Source organism: Staurois parvus, unplaced genomic scaffold (genome assembly GCF_062004578.1).
Source record: "Staurois parvus isolate SC_StPar_1 unplaced genomic scaffold, SC_StPar_1.0 ptg000199l, whole genome shotgun sequence".
Classification (NCBI taxonomy): domain Eukaryota; kingdom Metazoa; phylum Chordata; class Amphibia; order Anura; family Ranidae; genus Staurois; species Staurois parvus.
The window spans coordinates 2,553,896-2,578,555 of NW_028317995.1; the positions used below are offsets into that span (position 1 = coordinate 2,553,896).

A 24,660-nucleotide genomic window follows, 5' to 3' on the forward strand; every position below is an offset into this window, starting at 1 on the left:
AATTTTATTTAGTAATGCCCATGTTGAGGGTTAGGCCCGAAAAAAAAAAAAGTAAATTCGGAAACCGTAATGCGACTGATCTGGCAAGATTTGAATTTGGGTTGGCGGTGATAAATTGTTGTTCATATAAATTGATCCATAATCAACGCATACAGATATTCCGTGAAAAACAGCTCAAAAATCAAGGAGGTATGTGAAAGACCAGGATTTACTAGATCGCTGGTACTCGCCAGTTCACCAAAAGGTAGAGCGGCACTAGTACTGGCACTCTGCTGCATATGAGAGTCATCAGAATTTACCAGCAAGTGCTAACAGAGATCAGGCCTGATTCTGCGAACACTGTGGTTTTGTGTGCAATGTATCAAGTGACAGTGAACTACTGACACTGCACTTGCTGGGGGAGAAGGGGGGGGGGGGGGTTGTTAGCATAATGTGATGACTGGTGTACTGATGAGCAATCTGACGCTATCTGGGAGGGGTGTGAAAACCACGGGAGCGCAAATCATGTATGTATGTATGTATGTATGTATGTGTATGTATATATATATATATATATATATATATATGTGTGTGTGATTTTGCGCACCCATGCCGCCCTGTAGCAGTATTTCTGCTATAGGGCGGTCAGGAAGCGGTTACAGAAGCGGTTTGTGTTACGTCGAAGGGTTACTTTAACTGACAAATGCACGGTCATGCAACACTGTACCCAAATTAAATTTACATCCTTTTTTCCCCACAAATTGAGCTTTCTTTCGGTGGTATTTGATCGCCTGTGCATTTTTTATTTTTTGCGCTATAAAAAAAAAAAAACCTGACAATTTTGAGAAAAAAAACAATATTTTGGACTTTTTGCTATAAAACATGTCCAGTAAAAAAATTTAAAAATCAAATTTCGGCATAAATTTCGGCCAAAATGTATTCTGCGACATGTCTTTGCTAAAAAAAAATCCCAATACATGTAAATTTATTGGTTTACGTGAAAGTTATAGCGTCTACAAATGGCAGGAAAGATAATGGGATTTTTTTTTATACTAATAATGGCGGCAATCAGCGACTTATGGCAATGATCAGCGATTTATGACAGTGATCAGCGACTTATGGCGGGACTGCGGCAGACATTTTGACACTGGGGGGGGGGGAACTGACTTGGGGTCACTGACATCCCCAGTGACACCAATACAGTGATCAGTGCAAGAAAAAAAACACTGACACTGTACTAATGGCACTGGGGAGGAAGGGGTTAACTTTTTTTAGGAAATGAAAGGGTTAACTGTGTGAGGGGAGTGTTTTACTAGGGGGCGAGGGTGTATACTTCACAGGAACACACTGATCCCGAGAGCTAAAACTCCTCTCTCGGGATCAGCATGTTAGGAGCTGACAGGGAGCAGAGCTGCATTGTAAACAATGCAGCTGTGTTCTGTGTCACTGTTTGCCAGCAATGTAATGACCGTCCGGGAGCCGGTGATTGACACCCGTTGCCGCGATCGGCGGGACGGGTAGGGCGGGCGCGTGTCCCCTACCCGTTTTGCAAAATGACGTTTTAAAACGTGATTTTGCCCAGCGGTGCCACCTTGTGACTGTTTTTCTACAGAGGCTGGACGGCAAGCAGTTAAAGGTATTTACATATATATTTTTCTATATCTATACACAAATGTTTTGCCTTTAATTTCTATTTTAAACTGAATGGGTTGTTTTACAAGGTGAGGGTTTACATATTCTTTAAAGCTTTAACTTTTATTGATTGTTAATTTTTGGTTTCAGCACCAGAATTTTTTATTTCGGTGCACCGCTAGCAGGATGTCTCCTACGGGGACCCTCAGGAATGACAAAGAGAATCTGATTTTCTACTAAAACTCACAGCTGAGAGCTAAACTCGCACAGTGTGTACCACATTTACACAGTGAAGAGAATCTTTGAAAGCTTTGGAACAGGACATAAAGGAGGAAAAACAGACACCGTGAAAATTTTATTTTCTAGCTTTTAGAGGCATAGGGAGAACACAGTTCGATAGACCCATCCCTTAGGACTTAGGCTTCAACAGTTAAGCCATCAAAGCCAGAGACCAAGAATCTGGACTGGCCCATGTGACAAAAGACTGGACAATTTGGTAGGCCCACAGAGTATCTGCCCAGAGTTTGACAAGGGCCAAATGCCACGTTCTCCTGGGTCAGTTCTATGCGATGTGGAATTATATGAATGCCCTCTCTCTCTCAATTCTGCAAAGCGGGCAAGGGATAAGATATAGCGGGGGGGAATAAAGCATAGATCAGGTTGAACTGAACATACAGAGTCACCAGGGCATCCACGGCAAAGGCCAGAAGATCCCTGGTTCTAGCGACATATCTGTTAAGCTTGTTAAACCTGGATGCCAGAAGATCCACGTCTGGTGCCCCCACCTAACCACCTAGTATAAAAAAAGGTCTTGAAAAACCCCTGCATGAATTTCCCTGGAATTAGATTGGCTGAGAAAGTCTTTTTTCCAATTTTCCACACAGGATTGTGCACTGCGTACAAGGCCAAATCAAGCAGAGGTAAGGACCTAAATGCTCTTGTAGCCCCAAGAGCAACATTCTAGACCTAGCCATCTGATATGTCCTGTGCCCAGACGACAATAAGCGCCACCTCACCCCCAACTTTTCCCAAGTGGGGGCATCTCCTCACTGAGAAAAACTTATTTCCAGACTTGGGGTTCATATTCCCAGACTTGGGGTTCTTAAACATCCAGGTTTTGTGGCGGACTTGGATTGAATCCAGAAACCGGAGAAAAAAAAATAAATCTTCACCTCAGGAACTTCAGCTTTATGACTTCCTTTATGTACGTGTCCAAGAAGTCAACAAATCGGCTTCTTGCCAAGAATCTGTGCAGGGATACACTTGAACCAAATAACCTTTTACATCTTTGCATCAAAAAGGTTCATCTTGGAAATTTGGCAAAGGAGGGTTTACTAGCACCATAACCTTGGACCAGACAGCCAAGGTCTGACAGACAGACATGATGGCAACAGCAAGTTGCAAAAAAGAACCAGCCAGAGAAAACATGGCCTTAAGGAGGGCTTCTAACCACTCATATACAGGGTTCTTGAAAACTGGGACATTCTCAGCAAGGCCTGGCTGTTGACTGTTCAGGCTGCTCTGGGGCAGGAGAGGAGTATACTTGGTAAATGAGGACAGAAATCATATCCTTCAGCTTGGAAGAGAACAACAGATTGTGTGACTTCCTGATTGGAGTACGGAGAGTCATGAGGAGCCCTTCTCCTCAGGGAGCTTAAAAGCCATAAGAATAGCATCTGAGATGGAATCTGCAGTAGAGGCAGCCCGCTTGTGTGCCTCATTATCTGAGATTTCTAACAGGTTAGACAGCCTTTCCATAAAATCAGACAGTGGTTGAGAGTTCCTCCCTGGAGTGCCAGAAGACGCTAGGGAGGTCTCAGAGGAGGTCAGAAAATGGGGGAAGTGGTTAGGGTGTCAAAATCAGTGCCCCCCCCCCCCCAATTTGCAAAATGGCTGTAACTTCCACCGCAGGCCTCAGCCAAAGGAAGTTGCAGCCCCAGTGCCCCAAATTAAGCCCTAAGAGAATGGGGCAGCAGCAGCCTGGATATCCTAGAAAGGTTCATTGCTCTGCTTTTCAGCAGTCTCCTGCGGTACCAGCAGCCAATAGGAGATATTGATCCTTCCCCCTCCCAATAGGTGTAATCCCAACAAGGGAGTCTTCAGTGACAGGATCATACCAGACGGTACTGTAATGACCCTGGACCTGTATAGCAACTTGGCACTACGTGCATCGGAGCAGGATTATAGGCTGGCCTCATCTTACCTCGACCAATCCAAACAGCTGCTAAAATGGAAGTTGCCATGGCAATCAGCAACTACAGATCTCATCGAACAACCATTTTTGATAACGTTAGCAAAGGAATGATGTTAGCAAAGTTAGACCACGAGACTGCAGAGAGTTACTCACAAAGAAACATGCACTTTTGCTGGTTTATGATTTGACCACCATATCACTCTGGTGAGTTCATTCAATTCATTCGGTGGTGGAAGAGCACTGGTTTGGGGATGTTAAGAGACAATTCAGAAGTTTACTTTGCACTGGTTGACTGTTTCATATATTTTATGGACACAATAGTTAATAAGGAATTATATTTGAGCTATATGATATCTTCATTCAAATACGTTTGCATATGGTTATTTGTACATTGATTTTTTTTGCACCTTATTTGAGCCTTATTGTAAATGTATTGCCTTTTTCCAGCATATCGCACATTTATTTTTATATGGGGATGTTACATACATTTTGCACATTGTTTTCATGCACTTGATAAGGATATAAGTGGGGGTATTCGATGATTCCCTGCACTTTATATGAGTACTAGCGAATGTTGATCATTTAGTGCACTTTTCTGAGCACATTGCACCTTATTATATTGGGGTGTTATATATAATTTGCATATTTATTTTATGCATGCTATAAAAGGATATTATCGGAAAGTATTGAATGCAAAATAGAGGTTGTGGTTTTGCACACTGCATTTTATATGAGCAACATATATTGTAGAGAATATTGTGGTTTTGTGGCTTTAGTGCCGGTAGCACTGTTCTATATTTTAGTCTTGATTGTCAATGGTTACATCATTTAGAATAGCAGCTGCCGGGAGTGATTAGACCAGATTTTTTCAGTTTTTGTGTGTGGCACAGTCCGTAATAATATATTTACAGTGTACAGTAACTGCATAACCTAATTAACAAAGATCCTGTGTCCTATAATGTCCAAGTTTTTTTTTTTTCTTAAAAATAACAAACATGTTATACTTACCTGCTCTGTGCCATAGTTTTGCACAGAGCAGCCCAGATCCTCCTCTTCTCGGGTCCCCGCCAGCACTTCTGGCCCCACCCTCAGCTTGCTATGGGGGCACCCAAGCAGGCTCGCTCCCGAGCCGCAGCTCTGCGTGTCCATTCACACACACAGCCACAGCTCGGCCCCACCCTCTCGCGGCTCACTGGCTGTGACTGACCAGCCATGCATTGAGCCCAAGCCCAGGGATGGAGGCCAAGTTTGCTCGGCCCTTTGCCAGTCTTAATTATCAGAAAGCCTAAATTTGCATAGGAATTGTGAAGTACTTCTGCAGCTGCTCCTTACAAGGTAAAGATAAGAGCAGACCTCTTGCGTACTTTAACGCTTATATAGATTCCCCCACTCCCCCATCTACAGGTTTACCTGCAAATGTGGGGATTATTTAACGTGTGCAATACAAATGCATTGCTTGATTACTTTGGACCTATAATTCTTTTTTTGCAATGGGATCTATCAGACCTATCTTATCTCTGTAAAGAGTAGTTGTCACCTACCTATTGCTATCACATGGGGGTTTCTTAACCCATTGTGCTAGCAATAAAGTTCAATTAAAAAAAAAAAAAAAAATCATAAAAAAAGGTTTAAAAAAAAATTATAAATGTATCCCCTATTGCCCTGCACACACCCACAAATGCAAACGTGGCCCAGGGTGCACACGCGTAAGTAAATGGTGACTGTACCACACATGTGAGTTATCACCACAATCGTCAGAGTAATAGCAACAATTCTAGCGCCATATCTCGCATTTAACTCTAAACTGATGGGTCGAAAATGGAGATTTTTGGGTACCATTGTTTTTCATATCGCATATGCAAACAAACTATTTTAAGACTTGGCGTGTTTAGTATCTATTTACGCAATACAAACTCATCTTTTATATTTGACCAAACATTGGGTTATTATACTGTGTTCGTGTGCAGTACAATTAATGTTATTATATGTTCCCCTGAAATTATGTGTTAGTTAAACAATTGTGCAAATATCATGCAACATAAAAAAAACTGCTATCTTTTCATTCTATAGGGCCTCTGCTTTCAGAAGATATACTATATAATGTATTGGGGACTTTATGTAATTTAATGGCCAAAAATGCAGATATGTACGTGTGTAGAAAAATTAAAAAATTTCTCTGAAGGAAGTAATATTCAAAACATAACTGAAAGTGACTGGCAAATTCCAATTTAGAAAAAAATAAATAAAAAAAAAACCTCTCACCTTATCACTAGAAGATGACGATGTTGACGATGACCTTGACGACTGTGACATGCGATTCTGCCTTTCTGGTGAGGTTGATTTAGAATGGGAGCTATGTCTGGAGGGGGAGGATCTATCTGATGAAGAATGTGAAGAATGAGAAGAAGATGAGGAAGATGATGAGGAAGTGGAGGAAGAAGAGGAAGAGGTTGATGAGGAGGAAGATGAAGAGGATCTTCTTCGACGAGATTCTAGCAAGGGAACAGTTTCACTTTCCTCAGCAGCTTCAGACAACTCCACTTTTTTTACACAGTCTTGCTCCTCTTCAACAGGCTGCAATTTATCTGTGGTGGAATGTTCTGGAGACAGAGTGACTGGAAGGAATTCATCTTCCTTGATAACCGTCTCATGCGCTATATGCAATTCAACTCTCTCTGTTGTCTCCAGGATATCATGAATTTTGCTACCACTACTATTAGGAGATAAGATCTGTTCCTTATAAACTGTTGTAATATCTGCATGTAGTTCTGTCTGATGTTGCTCTATTGTATGCAAATCTTTTCTTGTAGAGAACTCTGAACATGCAAAATTTGTGTTTTCCCTTTCAGGTTCTGAAGAGTCAACAGCCTCCATAAAAGACTGTTTAGATGCATCCTGGGTGGGTAAAGGGTCTGACGTAGTATGAAATGGAACTTCCTCTGGTTCATCCACAAGGTTTTTTTTTGATTCTGCTGAAAAACTCTGTTCTAATTTTTCAGCCATAATTGTTTCTTCACCTTCAGAAAGTTCCTGGGCAGCACTTTGGACATTCCCCTCAGTCATTTCCACATCGATAGACAGAACATTCCCTTCAGTCATCTCCACCTGGGTAGACAGAACATTCCCTTCAGTCATCTCCACCTGGGTAGACAGAACGTTCCCTTCAGTCATCTCCACCTCGGTAGACAGAACGTTCCCTTCAGTCTTCCCCACCTCGATAGACAGAACGTTCCCTTCAGTCTTCCCCACCTCGGTAGACAGAACGTTCCCTTCAGTCTTCCCCACCTCGGTAGACAGAACGTTCCCTTCAGTCTTCCCCACCTCGGTAGACAGAACGTTCCCTTCAGTCTTCCCCACCTCGGTAGACAGAACGTTCCCTTCAGTCTTCCCCACCTCGGTAGACAGAACGTTCCCTTCAGTCTTCTCCACCTCGGTAGACAGAACGTTCCCTTCAGTCTTCTCCACCTCGGTAGACAGAACGTTCCCTTCAGTCTTCTCCACATCGGTAGACAGAACGTTCCCTTCAGTCTTCTCCACATCGGTAGACAGAACGTTCCCTTCAGTCTTCTCCACATCGGTAGACAGAACGTTCCCTTCAGTCTTCTCCACATCGGTAGACAGAACGTTCCCTTCAGTCTTCTCCACATCGGTAGACAGAACGTTCCCTTCAGTCTTCTCCACATCGGTAGACAGAACGTTCCCTTCAGTCTTCTCCACATCGGTAGACAGAACGTTCCCTTCAGTCTTCTCCACATCGGTAGACAGAACGTTCCCTTCAGTCTTCTCCACATCGGTAGACAGAACGTTCCCGTCAGTCTTCTCCACATCGGTAGACAGAACGTTCCCTTCAGTCTTCTCCACATCGGTAGACAGAACGTTTCCTTCAGTCTTCTCCACATCGGTAGAGAGAACATTTCCTTCAGTCTTCTCCACATCGGTAGACAGAACGTTCCCTTCAGTCTTCTCCACATCGGTAGACAGAACATTCTGTTCAGTCTTTTCCAGATCGGTAGACAGAACATTCTGTTCAGTCTTCTCCACATGGGTAGACAGAACATTTCCTTCAGTCTCCTCTACATCGGTAGACAGATCATTTCCTTCAGTCTTCTCCACATCAGTAGACAGAACATTCCCTTCAGTCTTCTCCACATCTTTAGACAGAACATTTTCTTCAGTCTTCTCCACACTGGTAGACAGAACATTCCCTTCAATCTTCTCCACATCTTTAGACAGAACATTTTCTTCAGTCTTGTCCACATCGGTAGACAGAACATTCCCCTCCATCACCTCCATATGGGTAGACAGCACATTCCCCTCAGTCACCTCCACATGGGTAGACAGCACATTCCCCTCAGTCACCTCCACATGGGTAGACAGCACATTCCCCTCAGTCATCTCCACATCAGAAGATGGAACATTTGCCTCAGTCATTTTCACATCCTTAGGCAAATGTACATCTGACATCTTCACATTAGAATTCTGACTGCCTGTGGAAATCTCTGGTGGCATTATTTCAGACTCTTGTACAGCAGGAAACTCTTTATCACCTTTTGGCTCAACGATTTCATGGTCCACCAAATCACTGTCTTTTGTTACAATATCCTCGGTGCGCAACGCCTCTGTCATATCTGGTATAGCTGTAAGAAAATCCTGAGTAGGTTGTGTTATGATTTCATCATCAGAGATGGCTTTTTCTGGTGTCTCAAATGGAGCTTGATTTTTGACCATGGCTTCATGAGTTATTTGAACACCTGCAACATCATCCACTTGTGTGTCTAATTCAGATGTAATAGAATATTCAGTTGTGCTTGATGGAAATGTTGATTGTTCAAAAACAACTGGCTTTGTGACTATGTCTTGATGTGATGTTATTTGTGGAGCATCTTTCGGTGTCAAAATGTCAGACATTTTTTGTAAATCTGGGTCACATGTCATAGTTTCATGGACAGCCAGAGATTCTGCATTACCATCCGATGTGATTGCAGAAGCCCTCTCTGTTATTTCGGAATCTTCAAACGTTTCTGTCACACTCGCAGACGATTCATGAGTCCCTGTTGTAGCTTCAGATTCTAATACACTTATTTCAGCAAATGGCTTTAATGGAATCTCCCCTAGAACCATTTCAGAAGCAACTTCATTTGGTTGCCCCAATTTCACAGATTCCTTTAATTGCACAGTATTTTCAAACATATTCAAATCTTCTTCAGCAGCTGGTTTGACTTCTGTTTGTTTGATTTCTGAAATTTCATTCATATGCATAGGTTCTTCTTTTTCAGAGCTCAGATTTCCTAAAAAGGGTTGTTGTACTTCCACTGAGCCAGAATGTGAGACTTCTTTACCCAGAGAATGGTCAGTGCTGATGGTGATCCCTCCTATTACGTCAGGACCAGACACATGAGAAACACCCAAATTTGATTTCTCAGTAAGCTCTTCTGTTACAGTTAATAAACTTTCTTTATCCTGCACACTTGGCAAATCAGTTGCTACTTCCTTTGTCTGGTTTAGCCCACATGACTGCAGCTCTGGCTTGTCTAACTTAGTCCATGCAGGTAGAGGTGTTTGCGCCACATCAAGTGACACATTAAGCACCTCTGTTTCATGTTTTTCTTGAATTTCAGGGTGATTTACCGTTTTTAAAATATTAGTTTCTGGCTGTTTCCGATTTGAAGAGGATGACCGGACTCGAAGTTTTCTTGTTTTAGGTAAGCTGGAAACAGAAACTGAGGAAACTACTGTTTTGTCAGATTCAAAAGCATCACTGCACACTGCTGAATTTGCATCCAATTTGTCCTTGTCTACCTTCTCTAAAATAGACATGGTCTTAACATTTGATCTCCCCACTTCAGGACAGCTTGACAATGTAATGGTACGCTCTTTATTTTCCTTTGATTCTGGTTCTTGCTTCTCTAAAATGGACATAGCTTGTACCCCCCTCGATGAGGACTTCTCCACTATATGCAAGCTCTGTTCACGCACATATGCTTTACCTCCAGATTTTGAACGAACCGGAGGCTTTATAAGAACCAGTGATGATTTCACTTTGACGTCTTTTGTTGTGGCACCTCTTGTCATGGATCCCCTCACAGTCTCCTGAGTCATATGTGAATCCTGTATTTTCGGTTTAACTTTTTCAGCTTCTTGACACCAATTAGGAGTCTGCTGGATTGTACAAGTAGCAGCTGAAGGCTGTGGTGCTGGAGGATTTGAATTGCTCTCATTACGCTCTCTCACATAACGCCCCCCCTTTTGAGGAGATCTATGACTCTTTAAGCTCTCCTTGTGAAGAAATTTTGGGGAAACTGCTTTTTCAGTTGTTGTGGTCATCTGCTTTACAGAGACCCGATGTTGGAACCCTTCCAGAGAAAGCAGTGGTGGAACACGTTCCTCTGTTATTTCTTCAGAGTCAGCAAAAGTTGATTTGGAAACAGTTTCTGATAATTCAGGAGGAGAAGGTGAACGCTTGGCTTTTGGAGACTTTTTCTGCTGAATAGTAGTGGATCTCGAGGATCGTCTTCTTTTAGGAGTTTCTTCTTCATCTTTCTCAATGGGTAGCTCCTTTTCTTCCATTGTTTCCTCCTCTTCCTCACCCACATCTTCTGCTTCTTCCTTGGCAAGGTCTCCCTTAGACCGTCGCACACGGGTAGATGACCTGCGTGGCTCTTGCTCCTGAGTTGGCGGTGTTAAAACAGGAGGTCTTGAAGGTTTAGCCTGCAAATTAAGGTAAATTATTAAAAGTCTGCACCGGTCTTAAGCCATTTACACTTTTATGATCAGTATGGGTGTATATCTGACCTGTTTTACTCGAGATGACCTCCTCTCCCTCTTTTTGGGAATCTCTTCCTCAGAATCATCTTGGTCTTCCAAGACAGAAAGACTTTTTTCTTTAATGATATATTGATAAAGAGAAAAAGGAAAAATTAAAATGGCACCTAATCCTGGTTTTATCTTACCATTACTGCATGCAAAGGAAATGTAACTGCCAGTTTACATTAGTATTTGGACATCGAGACATGCACAGATTTAAAATTAACAGTTTCTGTTTGCTCATTTTAGATAATGGATTAAACAGAAAGTCTGTTGTTGCATGTCTACAACATTTCTTAAAGTAGATGTTCAGGCGAAACTCAATCCCAGGAATGTAATTACCGTATATTTTTGCTCCATAAGACTTATTTTTTCCCCCAAAAAGGGGGGGGGGGGAAATGTCAGTGTGTCTTATGGAGCGAATATGGAGTGGCTGGTCCTGTATTTCCGTCGCTGACACAGTGTCAGAATACCGGGCCAGCCACTCAGCTCTTCTCTGCAGCAGGACCTTACCTGTTCCTCGGTCCAGCGGTGTACAGTCTTCCCGCGCTGGCATCTTTAGTGTGGGCATGACAGAGGTTAATGTCCCACATCTGTAATGGAAAGGTAATGGAACTTTATAAAGATGGAAAAAAGACATAAAAAGATGTCCAAAGCCTTAAATATGCCTAATCAGTACTGATAAATCACCTATTACGAAGTGGAAAGTTCAGGAATCTCTTGATCAAGCCAAGGTCAGGTAGACAAAGAAAGATTGCAGTCATAACTGACAGAAGAATTGTCCACGATTCAAAGAAAAACCCATAGGCAACCTCAAAAGAAATACAGGCTGCTCTGTAAAAAGATGGTGTAGTTGTTTTTAAGGAGTACAATACGATGATACTTGAACAAAAATGAGCTGTTTGGTTGAGGTGCCAGAAAGAAGCTTTTGCTGCACCACTGCCACAAAAAAGCCCAGTTACAATATGCCTGACAACACCTTGACATACCTAACCAGGCCTTTTTGTGTCATTGATGCAGTAAAGGCTTCTTTCTGACACCTCGACCAAGCAGCTCATTTTCGTTCAAGTGTCATCATATTGTGCTCCTTCAAAACAACCACACTGTCTTTTTCCAGAGCAGCCTGTATTTCTCTTGTGGTTACCTATGGGTTTCCCTTTGTATCCCGAACAATTCTTCTGGCAGTTGTGGCTCCAATCTTTCTTGGTCTACCTGTACTTGGCTTGGTATCAAGAGGTCCCCGAATTTTCTACTTCTTAGTGGAAGTGATGACTGGCATATTCAAGGCTTTGGACATCTTTTGATATCCTTTTCCATCTGTATAAAGTTCCATTACCTTGTTACGCAGGACTTTTGACAGTTCTTTTCTGATCCCCATGGCTCAGTATCTAGCCTAGTCAGTGCTTCCACGTAAGAGCTAACAAACTCATTGACTATTTATACACTGACACTAATTGCAATTTAAAAAGCTAGAGATGTGGGACATTAACCTCTAATTGCCATTTTAACCCGTGTGTGTCACCTTGTGTGTCTGTACCAAGGCCAAATATTCCAGGGTATGTAAACTTTTGATCATGGCCATTTGGGTGATTTCTGTTATCATTATGATTTAAAAAGGAGCCAAACAACTATTTGATAATAAATGGCTTCATATGATCATCATCCTTCAATAAAAGAGCATTTTTTTGCCATGATCAGTCATATTTTCACTATCAATGCCAAAATTTCACAATTTCTGCCACGGTATGCAAATAATTGAGCACAACTGTATTCTACTTTAATATTATAGTTGCAAACATCTTCAATATGCACACAAGTTTGCTGCAAGAATTCTGTCTCTTTAGTTACCTCTCTTCCTCACCTTGTTGGCTGGACAGAAAAGCAGCACACTGATAAGGTAACCCATGCACTCTATTCTCCTGTAAGCATGTTTACAATTTTAGGCTAACACCACTGTACAAAAGTTCTAAATTCTTCAGCACACTTTCCATTGTGTGGAGGCTGTTAACAAGATATCTGGAGGGAGCCAAAATACATACAGATTCATATATTTATACAAGCTGCATTTAAATATATTTACAATGAAAGCATAACTGGAAATTTTGCCTGAGTTTCAGCTTTATTTTTTCTTTAAATTAAAATTTGACACAGCAAATGCTTTACCTGAATCAAATTCTGACCTGATAATGTAATGTATCAGATAAATCCTGTTTCAAAGTACTGATATGGAATTCCATTATATATTTTAAGCTTGAAGAACAAATACCATTTTATGATAGTTTTTGCATGCAATGTTTTCTTACATAAAGAGACACCAGCTGAAGGTGTGCCAAACTCCGTGGACTGTCAATTTACAAAGTAAGCTGAAAAAGGGCACACATGAAACCAAGACCATCTACATGAAATCTTTAAAGTGTAGACCAGAAAATAATAACCAAGCTGTGATTAGCTGCTATTTCTAGAACTGTTTACAGTCGATTGTAAAAGAACAAATAAATTGATAAATAAGCTACAAGTGTGCAAATCCATTATATACTGTATATTGGGGGGGGGGGGTGGCGTCAAGCTCTCAATTGAGCTTGATCTGCTGAACAGGGGCAGGACACTATGCGGTGATTGCCACCTCCTTCCCCTGGGGATTTTTAACTTTCTCCATGTTGTCCAGGTAGACCTCAACCTCTGAAAAGTTGCCTACCCCTACTGTATATCATGTAAATAATATATAAAAATACATACTCGGAGTGCGTTTTCCCAGCTCAACATCTGGCCTCTTCAAAACAGAACAGATAATATCATCAGGAGGCTCCGGCACAATGTCAGGATTTGTATTTTCTTCCTCAGACTCCGCTAAAGGATCTGTGAACCAAAGAGAGCTTGTATATAGTAGTAAATAAAATTGTAAACAGCCCCTAATGTAAATCAAACACACAACTGCGTAGTAACAATACAAGTTAGTTAGTAAGGGGGAAAAAAAAAAAAAAAAAAAGGATTTGACTTACAAGTAAATTCCATATTTTAAAGTACAGTACAAAACACAGTATTCACACAACATGGGTTACAGGGGTGTACCTTAATGTGATTGGACACTGGCAAAATTTCAGAAGGACACACCCACTGGGTGCCTTGCCTATAGCCCTAACCCACACCATAAATCCTCAGTTTTGTAATAAGCAACGGAGAGTAAACAAAAGAAGAAGAGACGGTGACCTGTATCCTGTACTGTACTCCAAGATATGGAATTTAGAGGCAAGTCAAAATGTCTTTGATCCTAATCATACAGTAAAAGTATCCATAAATTAGGGAACAGTTTCAAGCAATGAATATAATCTGGTAAAGGACACAGAGTATTCACAAGCCATGGGACATCCTCAATCAATGAATAAAAAGGATTGTTAACAGTGAAGCAAACAAATGAACAGATGACCAAGTGGCGGCCTTACACAACTGGGCTAGAGGCTGGATGCTGAAATACCCAGCAAACTCCCACCAATCTGGAGAAATGGGCATGTTAAAAATGCAGAAGGAGGTTTTGTACTGAGAATATAAGCTCCTGCAATCAGATTATGAATCCATCATGCAGTGGTGGACTTTGAAGCAGGGTGTCCCTTGCAAAGTCCCAAGGACAGGACAAACAGGGAATCCATTTGTCTGATTGGAGCAGTAGCCATGAGGTATACTCTTAATGGCTCTGACTACATCCAAGCAATGTACAAGGATTTCCTTTGGATTCTTAGGAACAAGGCATAAGGACCGGAGGGAGAATACTGAAACCTTCAGTAGAAAGGATGGCCTTGGGCATAAGACAGCCTTGCCATTGTAAGTATGAGGAACGGCTCTTTATAAGAAAGGGTCACCAGTTCAGAAACATGTCTGAAAGTCATGATGGTGACCAAAAAGGCAACTTTGCAGGAGAGATCTTCTATGGGAACAGCCCTGATAGGTTCAAATGGTGGTTTCCTGCAGGGCAGAGAGAACCAAGTTGAAATCACAAGGAGCTGTAAGCATGGCTTACTATGAGATACACCGTAAAGAGAGGCAGAAGCCTTTGAGAATGGATGAGGTCAAGACCTGACCTTTGAAAGTGCTTAAAGCGGAGTTCCGGTGAAAATGTAAAAAAAAAAAAAGTCAGCAGCTACAAAAACTGTAGCTGTTGACTTTTAAAAAACAACCACTCACAAGTTCCATCAATTGTTCTCAATATAATAACATTAAAGGAAAACAGTAAGCAAGCATTAGGTGTCAGATATCCAATATACAAAACTGCATAGTTCCATTACAAGGACACACCTTCTCTTATTAAAATTACTCCTTAGAATGAACTCGCTCTGTTTAAAGATCTTATTTCAAGACAAAGTTGGAATATTTTAAATAACAATGTATACAGAGATAGGTTGAGGAAGAAGAAACATGTGTGATGCCTTCAGCTCAGAAGACTGGTAAAAGTGGAAACTTTTAGATGTACACTGATCAAAAAAATTAAAGGTACTTAAACCCATCAGCAGGACCAGTATCTGCTCCTTTGTGCAGGGAGGAATAGGATGAGCACTGCCAGAGCCCTACAAAATGACCACCAGCAGGCCACTGGTGTAAATGTCTCTGAACAATCAGAAACAGACTTCATGAGGGTGACCCAAGATCCTGACGTCCTCTAGTGGGCCCTGTGCTCACTGCCCAGCACCATAGAGATCAAATTTGCCATTGAACACCAAAATTGGCAAGTTCTCCACTGGTGTCCTGTGCTTTTCACAGATGAGATGTGCTCCTGGGTTTTTCCTGGTGCATGACAATGCCCGGCCTCATGTGGCATGAGTATGTAGTCCTCCTGGAGGATAAAGGAATTGATACCATTGAATGGCCCCCACACTTGCCTGACCTAAGTATTCTTTTAATTTTTTTTGAGCAGTGTATTTTTTTTTTTATACGGTTTACAAAGCCTATATGTTCATCTCTACTAACCTGAATAGGTACAATACGAATCACACAAGTAAAAATTTTGTTCTGATATACTGGAGCCAGACAAAAACAGAAAAACAATGTCCTGGTGGAGGTGGAAAGCTGAAACCACCTTAGGAAGGAGGCTCTAGGCTTCAATACTTGTCTTTGTGAAGTATCAAAGAAGGCTCCCTAAAAAGGAGTGTTACTCAATTAAGATGCTGCGGCACTTTCAGGTGTTCTCTGGGTTCCCCCAAGTTGCCACAAGCATGGGATCCAGTTTGTCCTGGATCAACATTATGGATTTCCATGGTGCAGGCATGGCATCATTCATCGCTATGAAGATGCCAGCTGGCTCGCCCACACCTTGGCAACACATGACTCTGATCCAGGGCAGATGAAGTCCATCTCTTCCAGATATCCGCTCCCTCCCTCTCTCTGGCACTCTGCTGGGGGGCCTCACATATAGCAGGTGACTGATACGATGGGAGCTTGGACATGAAAAGGGGACTTCAGATGTAACGTGAGGCTGCTAGGCTTCTGATGTAAAGATAATTTCATCAAGGCTGTTGTGTGCATCATGCCATGCTCTGGAATCCCACTAAGTAACATTTAAAGTTTTTTTAATCTTAGACTGGGGTTCCTCAAAATGTTGCATGCTTTTAAAGCGTGCCACAACTGGAGAAGAAAAAAAAAAAAAAAAGAGGAGGAGAGAAACCCTGCTTTAGGCTTTGATCAGATGGGCATCGACACCTGTTTTGTGTGCAGGTTGCCTTTGCTGTTGCATGTATTTCTGCTCCAAATTGTGTGCAGGCAGACTACAGAGGTGGATGCACATGAGCAGCTGCACAGACCGTATGCATTTGGGTCCATGTACCTGCTTTGGCACACATGTAAAATTTTTACATCTGGCTGTGTCCAAGCAGCCGCTGCATCTATATCCACCTCTGTAGGCTGCCTGCATGCAGCTTGGGGCAGATGTAGCACAATTACAAAGGCAGCCTGCATGCAAGATGGGTGTCAGCACCTGTTTGAATGAACCCTTAGATGACAAGGCTTCCAACTCCGATAAACAGCCTCACAGAGGTTGATGGCAACAAGGAAATTAGCTTTGTAAAAGTGGAAAGGGAAATATCCCTAATCAGTTACAGAGGGTCTTTAAGAGCCAACAGAATAAAATTTATATCCCACAGAGTTTCAGGAGGGATCACATGAGACCCACTGTACAAACGTATCAGCCTATGAATGGAATGCCACCTTTCTGGAGGCAGATTTCCTAGCTTTTAACAGCATGGGAATTGTTAAATCAGAGAAATGCCGGTTTCTTAAGACCTGGACTTCAACAGCCACGCCATTAAAGCCAGCAATATTGAAACAGGATGAAAAACTCGTTCTTAAGAGAGAAGTTTGAAAAGGTTAGAATACCACATCCATCTGGGCCAGTCCAGAAATAGAGGATCACTAGAATGTCCTCAATTTGATCTTGATGAGCAGAAGAGGAACAGTTTTAGAGGGTTAAAGATCTCTGCATTTAAAGACAAACCTGTCCAGTTTATGGTTGTTGAATTCTGAGGAAAAGGGATCACATCTGGTATCCCCCCACCTAAAATCAAAAAGGTTCCAAAACACTTCTGGGTTTAGGGACCATTTCTCATGTTCAGATACTGCTGCCTGAATGTAGTCTGTCAACTGTCCACACCTGGAATGTTAACGGCAGACAAGGCACCTAGGTAGACTTCTGGTTCTTCCATGGTAGGTGATGTATTCCACAGCAGAGGCATTGTCTGACTACAGTATGTGCACAATTATTAGGCAAGTGAGTATATTGACCAAATCATCATTTGTATGCATATTGTCCAACTCCAAGCTGTATAAACTTGAATGCTTATTGGATTTAAGCATATCAGGTGATGTGTATTTGTGTAATGAGGGAGGGTGTGGCCTAAGGAAATCAATACCCTATATCAAGGTGTGCATACTTATTAGGCAGCTTCCTTTCCTCTGACAAAATGGGCCAAAAAAAAAAAAAAAAGATTTAACAACTCTAAAAAGCAAAAATTGTAAAAAGTCTTTCAGAGGGATGCAGAACTCTTGAAATTGCTAAGATATTTGGGCGTGATTAAAGAACAAAACGTTTTATTGCAAATAGTCATCAAGGGCACAAGCAAAGTGTTGAGAAATAAAAGATGCAAATGAACTGCCAAAGATTTTAGAAGAATGAAATGTGAAGCTACCAGGAACCCATTATCCTCCAGTGCTGTCATATTTCAGTACTGCAATCTACCTGGAGTGCCCAGAAGTACAAGGTGTTCAGTGCCCAGAAACATGGCCATGGTAAGGAAGGCTAAAACCCGACCACCACTGAACAAGACAAGTTGAAACATCAAACATCTATAGACAGAGTTTTCAAAGGTCTTATGGACTGACTAGACGAGAGTGACTCCTGACGGACCAGATGGATGAGCTGGATCAGTAACAGGCACAGAGCTTCACTTTGACTCGGATGTCAGGAAGGTGGAGGTGAGGTACTGGTATTATTAAAGATGAGCTAGCTGGAACTTTTCGGATTGAAGATGGACTCAAAATCAACTCCCAAACCCACTGCCAATTTTTAGAAGACACTTTCTTCAAGCAGTGGTACAGGAAAAAGTCTGCATCTTTCAAAAAGATATTTATGCAGGACAATGCTTCATCACATGCTTCGAAGTATTCCACTCCATGACTAGTCAGTAAAGGCCTTAAAGATGAAAGAATAATGAAATGCCCTACTTCCTCACCTGACCTAAACCCTATTGAGAACTTGTGGGCCCTTCTTAAATGGGAGATTTACAGTGAAGGAAAACAGTACACTTCTCTGAACAGTGTCTGGGAGGCTGTGGGTGCTGTTGCACAAAACGTTGATCGTCAACAGATCAAGAAACTGACAGACTCCATGAATCGAATGCTTACGACTGTTATTGAAAAGAAGGGTGACTATATTGGTCACCGATTTTTTTTATTTTAAATGTCAGAAATATTTATTTGTAAATTTTGAGTTGTTTATTATGCTCACTTTAACAGGTGAAAATAAACAAGCATGATGGGAAAACTTTTGTTTTTCATTTAGTTGCATAATAATTCTGCACATCAATAGGTGCCCAATAATTGTGCACACATAGATATTCTCCTAAGAAAGCCAAAACCTCACTTTTACTTTCTTATATATTCAAGTTTGAGGTTTATTAACATTTTGGATTGACCGAGAGCACTGTAGTTTAATAATGAAATTAATCCTCAAAAATAATTGTGCACACAGTGTAGATCCAGATCAGAATATCCTCCAGTAGGGGTGTCTGGTGTTGCAGGGACAACTAAATTAATCAGAGCTGTAGAAAGGTAGTTGGGAAACATTTCTCTGGTTAGTGGAAAAAATGCCCCTTATACCCTTATGTTTGTGGCCAGTAGGAAGAAGGTCCATCTTACTGTGGTGACCAGAATGCCTCCCTTACAGACAGCTAAAAAGATCATTGTGTCATATAGCTAGCTCAGCCAAGCTGCTTTGGCTTCCGATCTATGCTTTCACCATTAAATGGAAGGTCAATTAGCCTCAGTTTAAGAAAAACAGGAGAATGCTGCATTAGCGTGGAAATGAGCAATAGCACTGCCTTAAAGGGAGGCTACCATCAAGCTCAGGACTATCATGCAGAAACAAAAGAGATGGCTCCTGGACTGTGATGTAAAAGACCGGAAAAAGAGTCAATTGTTTTTCTTGCAGAAGAAAATCTTTTTTTTTTTGAGTGGTATCTATAGCAAGATACTGTAAGCAATTTGTCAGTTCCAGCAATGACGTCTGGAGGTTCAGGATCCAACCAAGCCTTTTTAAGGTTTGGACAGTTCTCAGCTTCTGTGATAACTATTTTTTTGATAAGAGATAGTCTGTGTTTCCTACAATGGGAACACACACTGTGGGAGTGTAGTAAGGCCAGCATGGGTGTAAATACCTTGGTAAACATCTGGGGTACAAAAGATAGACCAAACTGTAGGGCTACAAACTGGAAGTGTTGTTCTACCACAGCAAAACAGAGGTAGTGTTCATGAGCTGGAAAAATGGGAGCATGTAAGTATGTGTTCCTGAGGCCCACACAAACCAGAAAGTAAAGGAGGGAAGGCTATGACACTGTCAGGAATCCCGGGGTCCGCCGCCGCACACGGGACTGCACACGCGCGGAATACCTAGGCACAGCACCATGCGGGCACTAGGACCTAGGCGCCCACGGCCGCAATCGCGGTCACACATGCGCGGGCGCGCCAGGCACCAATGACAGCGCAGGGCGCACTATTTAAACGGACCCTGGCAATGCTTACATTGCCATTTGGTCTTATTCCTGCTGTACCTGTTCCTAGTTCCTGAGATTGCCTTTGTTGCCGACCCTGCCTGACCCGGATTGCCGTGACCTTCTCCTGCTCTGATCCCTGGCTTGTCTGATCATTCTTCTGCCTTCTCCTGTTTACCTGACCTCCTGTTGCTGAACCTGGCCTGTGACCCGTTTATCCTTTTGCCTGCCGCTCTGTATCGTCTGCCTCCGCTGTTACCGACCTGGCCTGTCTGATTACGCTACGCACCACCTCTTCACATCTGGCTCTCACCTGCTACTTGCCACTGGCAACTACCTCTACCACAGCCGGTTGTACTCGGTGGCCGCGACCGGGTCTCAGGCTGCTTCAAGTCCATCCCCACCATCAGGAGCTCTGGTGAAACAGCAGACTGAGGCTTAGACTCCGCGCCCTGAGGAATTCCGGCCTGTGGGTCGCTAGAGGCTACCGCCAGTCGGCTCCTGCCAGACACCTGTGGACTATGTGTGAAATATCTGTACTCAAATGAAGACATTTAAAAAACCCTCATATCCAACATGGGGTGGAGGATGCCCCCATGGATTTGAAATAGAGGAAAGATTGGAGTAAAATCTTTGAAATTGTTTTGCCACTGAAACAATGACAAACCCTCACTGTCTCAGGAGATGTACAAGAGCAGTTTGGAGATCTGTGCAGGGACACAGATAGACTGGACAGCATAAAACAAGGACGACTGAAGGTTTGGGAAATTTAGGAGCCCAAGGACCGAGAATGAACTTGGCCCCTGGTTGGGTCTAGTCTTGGAGGTCAAAGCCTGGAAGTAACAAAAAGGACCTCTTCTGGGCCTTGGTGGGGGGAGAGGCCATTCACCATCAAAAGGCATATGTCGTTCGTGTTTTACATGCTATTTGTCAGACCCACATTTCACCCAAAGTGTTCTCCACATATTCACTAACACGAGACTACTTTGGGAGATAAAACTGACAATATTGACTTAACTGTCTACGCCAGCAGTTCTCAAACTGGGGGTCGAATGACCCTTTCACAGGGGTCACCTAGGACCATTGGAAAACACATTTTCAATCGTCTTAGGAACTGAGACACCGCTCCTCCATCCGTCTCCAGGCGGGTCTGCCCACATGCAGATACGCCCACATTTCCCTGGACCGCGATGTGTGGGCAGGATGACATGCCGCCCCTGTCCTCTGGCCACACCCCTGGGATCACTCAACAGCTCTGCCTCCTTGCCGGTGACTGGCCGCCGGAACCGTGAGAGGCACACAAGCGGCCAATAACCGTCGAAAGCTTGGAAAGCAGGAGCCGAATGGCAACGCGAAGATCAAAGAAGATCAAGTGACGGAGCTGCCGGAGCGAGTGAAGAAGAGGAGAGAGCCGGAGAAGGAAGACAGCTGACCGGTAAGTGTCCGTACCGTGCAGATGGTGCTGCTGCAGCCAGGTATGCTGGCTGAAGATGGGAGAGGGAGGGAGCGAGCCCAGGCTGCAGCAGGGGTCAGCAAGCATTGGTGTCAGTGGGAGGAATAGTGCCATATCATTGGTGTCACTAATACCAATGATGGGGCACTATTCCTCCCACTGACACCAATGATGGAGCACTATTCCTCCCCCCACTGACACCAACGATGGGGCACTATTCCCCCCCCCCACCACTGACACCGATGGGGCACTATTCCCCCCCACCACTGACACCAACGATGGGGCACTATTCCCCCCCACCACTGACACCAACGATGGGGCACTATTCCCCCCCACCACTGACACCAACGATGGGGCACTATTCCCCCCACCACTGACACCAACGATGGGGCACTATTCCCCCCCACCACTGACACCAATGATGGGGCACTATTCCCCCCCCCACTGACACCAACGATGGGGCACTATTCTCCCCCCCCCCCCGACTGACACCAATGATGGTGCACTATTCCTCCTACATGGACACCAATGATGGGGCACTATTCTTCCCACACGGACACCAATGATGGGGCACTATTCCTCCCACTGATACCAATGATGGGGCACTACTCCTCCCACTGATACCAACGATGGGGAACTACTCCTCCCACTGCAAAATTACAGTTATGAAGTAGCAACGAAAATAATTTTATGGTTGGGGGTCACCACAACATGAGGAACTGTATTAAAGGGTCGCGGCATTAGGAAGGTTGAGAACCACGACGCGACCCTGCCGGACCTGAAGCCCATCTATCTATCCCCGTGAGTACATCCAGCGTGAGAGAAGGCCCGACTGCTGATTCTGTGGTCCCCTAGCAGCCACTACACCCAACTCCCACAGCGGATGCCCACCACTCACAACCTTTTTGTAAATCTCATCTCCACCACCTGGGAAACACTTCCACTGCCGACGTCCACCCCTCATCTCTTCAAGCCAAACCTCACCCTACAATCTGGGACTTGCACAAACTGGAACTTGTAGCTTGATTACAACCATGCTACTACAACTGTACATCGCACCTTCACTGCTTCCATCTCCCTACTACCGCTCTCACCACCTCCTCTTGATACTCCACTCTCCCACTGACCCGAATGCCATCACTGGTAGACATACGCGCTCTTGTACATCCCGCTCCCATGCCACCTTTCTCACCCTTCTTCTCCTAACCGCCGGGGACAGCTCCCCAAACCCTGGTCCTCCACCACCTCGCCCACACACAAGGCACCCTCTTACTTCCACGAATTGCTGCAACCTCCTCAATCTAATACCTGTCCCTTTGTTCCCCAAAACCACCTTCCCGTTTTCATGTGCACTCTTGAACGCCCGATCGGTTTGCAACAAACTCCCCGCCATCCACGACCTCTTTATCTCCCGCTCCCTTAACCTCCTAGCGATCACCGAGACCTGGATCCAAGCCACTGACTCTACCTCCCCTGTGGCACTCTCCTTTAGAGGTCTCATCTGGACCCACTCACCCAGACCCAGCGGTCGAAAAGGTGGTGGGGTGGTATGCTCCTGTCACCGCAGAGCACCTTCCAAGTCCTCCCAAACCCTCCCTCTCTATCCTTCTCCTCCTTCAAGGCCCACTGCATCCGGCTATTCTCTCCAATCTCTCTGAGGATTGCAGTAATCTATTGGCCTCCTGGACCCGTGTCCCGCTTTCTCGACGACATCTCAGCCTGGCTACCCTTCTTTCTCTCCTCCGAGCTACCCACCATCATCCTTGGAGACTTCAACATCCCTATCAACATCAATAACCCGGCTACATCCCAACTCCTCCTCTTCTTTTGCACTACACAGTGTATACAGTCCACCACCCACTCTGACGGGAACACCCTGGACCATGTCTTCTCTCATCTCTGCACTTCCCACAACCTCACAAACACCCCCTTTCCTCTCTCTGATCACAACCTCATTACCTTCTCAGTCTCTTCGTCCTCAAACACCTATCCCTCCAAACGTCAAACTATCACCAGCAGAAACCTCCGCAACTTGAACCCTGCCCCTTTCCACTCTGCAGCTGACCAACTTTACGACAGAATCCTTCCCCTGTCTTGCCCTGACCTGGCCACTACTGTTTATAACAACTCGCTATCAGCCGCTCTAGACTCGCTAGCACCCCCAACAACACGAAGCATTAGACCCCGACCGCTACAACCCCGGCAGACTGACCATACCAAAAATCTTGTGCGCTGGAGCGACTATGGGGCAAAACCAGATCCCAACAAGCGTTCACCCGATATAAATCTGCCTTTCTAACCTACACTTCCTCCCTTCACGCTGCCAAGCAAGCCTACTTTGTTATCCTCATTAATATCTTCTCCTCCAGTCCTCGCCGGCTCTTCTCTACTTTTAACTCTACTCTCTCCGCCTCCACCTCCACCCAGTACCTCAGTCACCGCCCACGAGATTGCTAACCACTTCAAAAACAAGATCGACGCAATTCGTAGGGACATCGCCACTGCTCAGACCTCCACCCCACCTAGCATCCCTCACACTAAAACCCCCTCTACACTCCACTCCTTCGACCTTGCCACCACTGAAGAGGTCACTAACACCTTCTCTGAAGCCCGCCTTACCACCTGCCCCCTTGACTCTGTCCCCTCACAACTTCTACAATCACCTTCTTCCTCCATCCTACGCTCCCTCACTCACATCTTTATTCTTTCCCTCTCTGCTGGCACATTTCCCTCCCCTCTAAAGCACAGGCACATCACTCCCATACTTAAAAAACCCTCCCTGGATCCTACTGACCTGAACAACCTTAGACCCATCTCCCTGCTGCCATTTACATCCAAACTCCTAGAGCGCTTAGTCTATAATCGCCTGAGTATCCACCTCACGGACAACAACCTCCTTGATCCCCTACAGTCTGGCTTCCGCCCCCTACATTCCACCGAAACTATCCTACTCAAACTCACCAACGACCTGCTAACCGCCAAAGCTAATGGCCACTATTCAGTGCTCCTACTCCTCGACCTCTCTGCAGCTTTCGACACAGTTGACCACCCCCTCCTCCTCCTCAAAAAACTACACTCTCTTGGCCTCAGAGACTCTGCTCTCTCCTGGCTCTCTTCATATCTATCATAGCGCTCCTTCAGTGTTACCTATAACGCTGCCACCTCCTCTATACTCCCCCTCTCTGTTGGGGTCCCTCAAGGTTCTGCCCTCGGGCCCCTTCTCTTCTCCATCTACACCTCCTCCCTTGGCCAATTGATACACTCTCACGGCTTCAACTACCATCTCTATGCCGACGACACGCAAATCTCTCTACCCCTCACCTCACCCCTTCAGTCTCCGCCCGTATCACTAG

The 24,660-nt window shown here is 44.1% G+C and overlaps 1 protein-coding gene across 4 annotated transcripts in view; it reads right to left on the minus strand.

The window, feature by feature from the left end:
* Positions 1–24,660, minus strand: part of ACIN1 (apoptotic chromatin condensation inducer 1) — a 204,569-nt gene that overhangs the window by 112,053 nt on the left and 67,856 nt on the right. For all 4 annotated transcript variants that reach the window (XM_089678204.1, XM_089678203.1, XM_089678206.1 and 1 more), the window contains exons 4-6: positions 13,346–13,465; positions 10,598–10,686; positions 6,068–10,513 (exon numbers count right to left, since the gene is read on the minus strand). In XM_089678204.1, the coding sequence (XP_089534330.1) occupies positions 6,068–10,513; positions 10,598–10,686; positions 13,346–13,465 (4,655 nt within the window). The remainder of the gene's footprint in view (positions 1–6,067; positions 10,514–10,597; positions 10,687–13,345; positions 13,466–24,660) is intronic.